Here is an 8,297-nt window from a genome sequence, read left to right on the forward strand (position 1 = left end):
ACGGTGGCTGCGATGATGGGCTCAAGTATAGCAGGGATTGTGGGGCTGGCGCGGGATCGGGCAGTGTTTCGTTCTGGTGTGCATGGGGTCGCTATGAGTCGGAAACGACTCAACGGCACTTAACAACAACAACAACAACTAAAAGGTTGGTAGTTCCAACCCACCAGCTGCTCGATGGGAGAAAGATGTGGCAGTCTGCTTAACCATTGTACCACCAAGCTTCCTTACCCATTACCATCGAGTTGATTCCAACTCAGAGCAACCCTAGAGGACAAAGTATAACTGCCCTATATAGTTTCCAAGACTGCTAATTAAAAGCTGGGTAATTTGAACCCATCAGCAGCTCCACAGGAGAAAAGACCTGGCAATCTGCTCCTGTAAGGATTACAGCCTGGAAAATCTTATGGAAGTGTTCTACTCCATCACATGGGATTTGCTATGAGTTGGGATCTACTCAATGGTGGCACACAACAGCAACAATATATGTGTGTATGTTTATGTGTATATATATATGTGTGTGTGTGTGTATGCATACATACATGCACTTATGTACACACACACACACACACACATACATATGACAAAAACAAACTTATTTCCATATGCAGAGACTGGTATAACAAGTATCAACAAAGGCATTTTTAGCAAGATTCTGTTTCTAGATTTAAAATACCCTTATCAATTAGTGACAATTATAACCCACACATTGTGGGATAAATGAAAAGACTCTAAAGATGAATTAATGAGCTTGCTGCCTAAATATGTTCTGATTCTGAAAACCTGCTCATGCATTACACCTCAATAGAGGACTCCATTCTCCTCTATTCTGATATTGTTGGTTATTGTAATAAATGGACCACAGTCATTTAGTTAACTTATTAGCAGGTCTGCTTCCCCCCCTACACACACTTGCCTAAAGGCCTCTGCTTCCAGCTGCAGGTCAGAAGTTGAGTCTTCTGAAAGAAACATTAGAAGAATGAGCACCTCAGTAAAGGGCCGCAGCAGATACACTTGGCTCTTCATATTTCAATGAATAGACTAATGTGGACAGGCTCCCAACTGACATCATTACCATGACTAGACACAGGCAGGATCCAAGAGTCTTCAGAGCCAAAGAAGACAACTTTGTAAAGTAGACTACCTAACCCAAGGTCACCAGAGCAGGCATTATGACCTATGATTGGGTGAAAATGATTTATTTGTGATTAATGTTCTATTTTCTAAAGGGTATATGAGGATATGCTTCTTTTTACCCTGATGTATCCCTAATCCCCAATTGGTTGGTTGTTGTTGTTAGGTGCTGGTTAGTCTATTTTGACTCATCGCAACCCTATATGACAGAGTAGAACTGCCCCAAAGGGTTTCCAAGGTTGTAATCTTTATGGGAGCAGACCGCCAGGTCTTTCTTTCAAGGAGTCACTGGGTGGATTTAAACTGCCAACCCTTCTATCAGCAGCCAAGCACTTAACTGTTGCATCACCCGGGCTCCTTAATCCTCAATTTAGGAAGCTATATTTATACAAAATTGGGATAAAATAGTCCTTAAATGGTGCCTTGTTCAAACTAACACTTTAGAATTCTAGGATTTAAAAAAAAATTTAAAAAAGCTCATGAAAACTTAATACAGATAAAACTAAAAAAAACCCCAGAAAACCTAACTCACTGCCATTGAGTCAATTCAACTCATAGCGACCCCTCCTTGGGTTTCCGAGGCAGTATCACTATGGAAGTAGGATTGCCCAACCTTCCTTCCGAGGAGTGGCTGGTGGGTTTGAACTGCCAGCCTTCTAGTTAGCAGTCAAGTGCTTTAGCCACTACACCACCAGAGCACCTTAATAAATTAGTAAGGAAATTTTAAAATAGTAACTCCATTGAAAATAACATGTAACTGGTCTTGTCTACAAAACTAGTTGGAACAATTGCTAAAAAATATGTAGTACCTTTCCTGAGACACTTTTCATGACTGTTCATTATATAAATAGGTTCCATAAAATTTGCTCCTCCTTCCTAACAGGATATAAGTGGGCAAATCAAATTTGTAACCATGACCATGCCACAAATGTCAGATTTAAAGACAACTCTCATTTAATTAGGCATGACAAGCCTGAGGGTGAGAAACAAGGACTACACCTCACATATAGCATCATTTCTGATTTTCACACTGCTGATATTGGCAAACATGTTAATGCTTACAGATAATAATCATCAGGTAAGAAAACTACTATTTTCCTCCACTGAACAGAGGAACTGTGATCTTGGTAACCTTAACCTTTATTTCTTTAAATACCTCTGGTACTTTTATTTGGTAAGCCAGTCTTTCTTAAGTCTGTACTCCCCTGCAAAACTTAGCAAGTAGATTACTTTTCTTTCCTTAAAGCATTTGCTTCTGAACTGTGCACTCACATATTATAAACTGCATGAGGGCAGGATTTTTGTCTGTTTTGTTCACTGCTATGTTCCCAGTGCCTAGAATCACGTCCAGCATATAGGATATATAGAGCAAACAAACAAACCACCAAACTCAATGCCGTGGAGTCGGATCCGACTCATAGCAACCCCTCCTTGGGTTTCCAAGGTGGTATCACTACGGAAGTAGATTGCCAACCTTCCTTCCAAAGAGTAGCTGGTGGGTTTGAACTGCCAGCCTCCTGGTTATCAGTCAAATGCCTTAGGCACTATGCCACCAGAGCTCCTATATATATATAAAACAGTTCCCAAAAATTCTATTCCTACTTGTGACCATTTCATGTGCTGCAGAGCAGAACCATGTTCCACAGGGTTTTCAATAGCTGTGACTTTATGGAAGTAGACTGCCAGGCCTTTCTTTTGAGGTGCCTCTGGGTAGATTCCAACCACCAACTCTTCATTTAGTGGCCGAGTACACTACCTGTTTGCACTACCCAGGGACTCCTAGCACATAGTATAAATCTCAAACCAAATTCACTGCCATCAAGTCAATTTTGACTCAGAGACCCTCATTGGGTTTCCAAGGTGGTAAATCTTTACAGAAACAGAATGCCTCATCATCCTTCCACAGAGCTGCCAGTAGGTTTGAACTGCCAAACTTCTGGTTAGCAGTCAAGTAACTTAGGCACCATGTCACCAGAGCTCCTTAGCATATAAGATAGGCTCTATAAATATCTGTTAATTATATGCTTTATAAAAGTTCTATTTATTCCACTAATGTTTAACAAATGCCTAGATGCCTATTATGTGTCACATACTAGGGATACAGAAATGGAGAAAATCAAGGCCTTGTCCTCAAAAACTCCTAACACAATGAGGGAGGTGGACAAATAACCAGGTAAGTACCTGGTAGCCCACCACTGCTGTGAGGGAGACACATAGGGCCTGTGGAAACAGGCTTGGCCCCTTACCAGCTGGGGTGCCAGGGAGGGCTTCTTGGAAGAAGCTGGACAGAAAGATTGAGTAGAAGGTGCCCAGAGAAATGGGGTAAAGGAGCGGGAGGGTGTTTCAGGTACAGGACACACATGTGCAAAGACCTAGAGATGAGCAGTGTGGCTGGAGGACAGTGGGCAGATGGTGCAATATCGAGAGCTGAGGCCAGTAAGGTCCACAAAGGCCATTTCACAAAAGGCCTCAAATGCCAAGCAAAGAAGTTTGTCTTGACCCTGAGGGTAATGGGCACCTAGCTGCCCTTCCCATGATGCACCAGGCCACAGGTGCTGAGCTGAAACAGGCTACTGGCAGATAGCACCAGGCAGGCCACTCACCTGGTGTGCTGCTGGAGGTGGGAGAGCTGTCGGAAGGACTTATCACAGTAGGAGCAGTGGTAGGGCTTGACGCCCAGGTGGATGCGCAGGTGCTGGGCCAGGTAGGAGGCGTTGGCAAAGGACTTGGAGCAGTGCGGGCACTTGTGGGGCTTGGCCTCTGTGTGCGACTTGGAGTGGATCTGCATCTCGGACTTGGTGAAGAAGGTCAGCGGGCATACCTTACACCTGTGGGGTGAGAGGCAGGTTCACATCTGGGAGGAACACCCCACCTCCTGCCTGCACACCTCAAGAGAGACTTTCTACCTGCTCACATCAGTGACCTTATACCTGAGACAGATCTTTCCAGTGCAAAGTCCAAGAGGACACAGGCCTGCCAGGGAAAGATAGGAGACAAGGCCCCAGCCGGCGCACCCTTCAATCTGCAGGAGAAACTTACACCTGGGAGCACACTTATGGCCACTGGGGCAGGTTTACACTTCATAGGGGAAGAGAGGGCTCAGGATCCCACTGAGGGCTTGACCAGAGCCAAACGCCAGGTTCTGGAGGAGCAGAGAACTCTAAAAGGAAGTGGTTCTCAGCCCTGGCAGCTCATTAGAATCAGCTGGGGAGCTTTAGCAGAAGAAACACTTGGCTATCTGCTTCCGTAAAGACTACAGCCAAGAAAACCCAATGGAGCAGTTCTACTCGTAACACACGGGGTAGACATGAGTCAGAATTGACTTGATAGCAACAGGTCAATTTTGATTTGGGGATCTTTAAAAAATACAGATACTTGGGAGCTCCTGGACAAATTAAATCATAATTTCTGGAGGTAGGGACCTGGCACTGGCATTTTTAAAAAGCTCCTTGGTGTAGCCAGGCTGAGAACACCGCTTGAAGAGAAGAGGAAATGTCCTTGCCTGAGGAAACCCCAGGCCACGGTGGAGGCTGCCGGCCAGCATCAACACTGCGGATCCTCGCCAGCCCCAGAGCACCTCTGAGGAGCCAGGCTCTATGCCCTACCTCTCCAGGGCCTGGGTTGTGGGCGGAGTTCACCAGGAGACCCCGCCCCTCCAGACCTTAGCCCCACCTCAGTCCCCTAGGCCCCTCTTTCACGCCTAGCTGCTGGGCTGGGGCAGCCACTGGCTCGCTGTTTCGCCCCTGGCCCAAGACAACCTCTTCCACCCAGGTCCCCACCTGTAAGTCTTGCCCTCCTTGGCGGTCTCGCCCGAGGCCAAGATGGGGTAGGGGACGACGAGGACAGGAGGCCCCCCTGGGTTCTCCGCCTTGATCTTTTTGCGGCCGCGCTCGGACTTGGGGGGGCCAAGCAGGCCATGGCCCTGGATTGTCTTGATGGAGTCCAGGAGGGGGGGGCTGGTGATCCCTGAGATGAGGGTGGGGGACGAGGCGATGAGGCGGCTCTGGCTGGTGGTGGTGGGTGTGGACGGGGTGCTGGTACCCGTACCCGCGCTCGACTCAGATGTGCTCACGGCCGGGGTCCGGGAGGAGAGCCCCAGACCTATGAAAACACGAGGGGAGGAGAGGGGCTGAGGGGCAGCTGAAGAGGCTGGCTCAGCCCTGGGCCCCGCCCAGCTGTGCGACAGTGGCACCATTCGCAAGTTATTTCCAGGGATAACAACAAAAGAGAGCTGTGTACGTGGTAGGTGCTTTAGATAACTGCGGACTGCAATGAACTAGAGAACAGAGGCACTTTGGAAAGAATTCAAACCACGGGAAAAGACTGAGGCACAAAGATATTCACTGACGGGTTATTTATAATAGAAAAAATTAGAAGCAACTGAAATGTACAACGGTAGGGAAAGGTTTAGTAACTGATGCTTTCTACTGAACCGCCCATTAAAAAGGTTAGATTTGTAAATAACCCGTGTTTGTTAGGCGGGAGGGAAAAAAAAAAAAAAAAAAAGAGGCCCTGCACCAAAATGTGATGCAGGTGGTGGAATTAGAGGTAATTAAAATTTATTTTTCTTTTGGCTTAATTGTGCTTTCTGATTCTTTGACAATTATCTTTATTATTATTATTCTTTCTTCTGTAATCAAAGGATTTTGTTGTTTTGTTTTTAATGAGGGGAACAGAAGCATATTTATAATAACCAGGTTATGTGGAAAAAAAGGAGATGAAAATTGAAAATAGTATCTCGTGTGTGTTAAAACTATGTTTTTTAAAAAAGAAACCAAAAATTTGTGCACTGAAAGAGAACCCAGGTTTCACAGGAGGGTTTTTTGAGGAAACAAGCTCCATCCTACACTGTTGGTGGGAGTGCACGTTTGTGCAACCTTAAAAAAAAAACTGCCATCAACTGGAATCTGACTCATAGCCAATTCAGCAAAAGCCATCAAAATTTAAAATAATTTTTGACCAAGGAATTCTACTTCTAGAAATCTACTATAAAGAAACAGTCCCATTTGAGTCCAAAGATCTGTATACACAGATCTTCCAAACAAAATGGAACACAACCCATTTCCCCTCAGTAGAACAAAAACTCACTTGCCATCAAGTCAATTTCAACTCATGGCAACCAAACATGTTGCAGGGCAGAACTGCCTACCACAGCGTTTTCAAAGCTATGACCTTTTGGAAGCAGACTGCCAGGCCTTTCTTCCAAAGTGCCTCTGTGTGGGTTCCAACTATCAACCTTTCAGGTACTAGTTGAGCACTTAACCTTTTGTACCACCCAGGGACTGTTCCTCAAGAGGAGCTGTATTAGATGGGGTCCGTCCTCAGTATAGAGGACTCTACAGCCACCAAAACAAGACAGATGTAGTGAAGTGACCCAGAAAGGATTCCAAAATGTGTTGTCAAGTGAAAAAAGGAAATCACAGACAGTAGGAACCCATTTATTCAAACACACACATAAACTGCACATGTTATATATAGACAATATGTGTGTGTGTATAGGAATAGATCCGAGAAGAGACACGCCAAACGGCTAACCGTGGCTCTCTCTGGGGAAGAGTTTTTTGATAAATGAAGATTCTCACATTTCTATGTACATGCTTCTATATTATTTGAATATTTTACCTGGTGAATTCATCCATTTCTTACATCTGTGATTAAAGGATAAGATAAATTATGGAGAAAGCATAAAAATGCTAACAATCGTTAAGACTAGGGCTAATTTTTTCTCCTTTCTGCTTGTCTGTAATTCCTAAATTTTTTGTAATGACTATGCATTATCTTTATAATAAAAAAATCTATAACAAATATATTTATGATAAAATAGGAAAATCAAGTAGAAGTCATGCATACAGTCCTACCACAAAACACATACCTTTAAAACACAAGGAAAGGAAGGAGATGGACCGAAAGGCTCTTTGAGCTACTGGGTTAGGAGCTGGGGATTGAGGGGCTTTTTTTCCTTTTTTCTCTCAGTTTCTCTTTTTTTTGAAATTTCTCTTAATATGTGTATATTACTTTTTTAATATTACTTTCATAATGAAAAAAATAAATTTAATAAAATCATAACAAGAATGTGCAGAGTACAGCTGAGACCTGCGGGAGGCCCACCAGGCCCTGTAATTCTTGGGTGTCTCAGTGAGAAGGCGGCAGAAGGGAGTGGCAGAGGGTGACCCAAGGGAGCAACAGACACTCAGCGGGAGAAGGCCTATCTACCAGACTCTGAGGTGGGTATCACACAGTTCCAGCCCCTGGACACTGCCCGAGGATGTTCCCTTGGCACTCTAGCTTCACCCTGTCCAAAACTGTGTTTTCATCCCCCCTCCACCCTGTTCCTCTGGTGATCCCATGTCAGTGGTTCTGTCTACTGCTCAAGCCAGAAACCCAGGCATCTCCCTCACCTCCTCCCACTCCTGGAGGCCCTACATCCAGCCCAGCACCAGGCCTTGTCCATTCTTCCTCCTCTATGTCCCTAAGATCTGTTCACCTCTCTCCTTCCCCTCTGCCACTGCCTCATCCAGGCCACCATCATCTCCTGCAGGTCTCCCGCCTCCATGCTTGTCCCCTGCCAACCTACACTCCATCTTGCAGCCAAACTCAGATTTTTAAACCCCAATCCCATCATTTCCCTCCCCAACTTCAAAAACCTTCAATGGCTCCCCCCTGCCAGAGGGTAAAGTGCAAACCGTTTAGTGTGCCCCACCAAAAAACCTAACTCATTGCTGTCAAGTCGATTCCGACTCATAGTGGCCCTACAAGGCAGAGTAGAACTGCCCCACAGGGATTCCAAGGCTGTAATCTTTATGGGAGCAGACTGCCACATCTTTCTCCTGGGGAGCAGATGGTGACTTGGAACCGCCAACCTTTTGGTTAGCAGCCAAGTGCTTAACCATTGTGCCACCAGGGCTCTTTAGCGCCCCCCCACAGGGCCAATCATAACCTAGTGTCTGCATCCTCTTTTGCCTCACAGAACCATTTACAGAAAAAAGGTTGTTAAGATATGGGCTCTGGAACTGGACTGCCTGACTCTGCCTCTTAATAGCTGTGAAACCATGGTTTCAACGTGACTATACCTTCTGGTAGCATAGTGGCTAAGACACTTGCCTGCTAACCAGAAGGCTGGCGGTTCAAACCCACCAGCCACTCCTCGGAAGGAAGGTTGGGCAATC

At 45.5% G+C, this 8,297-nt stretch overlaps 1 protein-coding gene across 1 annotated transcript in view; it reads right to left on the reverse strand.

The window, feature by feature from the left end:
• ZNF362 (zinc finger protein 362) overlaps positions 1–8,297 on the reverse strand; it is a 30,567-nt gene that overhangs the window by 15,499 nt on the left and 6,771 nt on the right. The window contains exons 4-5 of the mRNA XM_007950420.1: positions 4,911–5,232; positions 3,735–3,959 (exon numbers count right to left, since the gene is read on the reverse strand). Coding sequence (XP_007948611.1) covers positions 3,735–3,959; positions 4,911–5,232 — 547 coding nt within the window. The remainder of the gene's footprint in view (positions 1–3,734; positions 3,960–4,910; positions 5,233–8,297) is intronic.

This window comes from Orycteropus afer, unplaced genomic scaffold (assembly GCF_000298275.1).
Source record: "Orycteropus afer afer isolate SDZICR_OR568_19922 unplaced genomic scaffold, OryAfe1.0 scaffold00272, whole genome shotgun sequence".
In the NCBI taxonomy this organism is placed as follows: Eukaryota; Metazoa; Chordata; class Mammalia; order Tubulidentata; family Orycteropodidae; genus Orycteropus; species Orycteropus afer.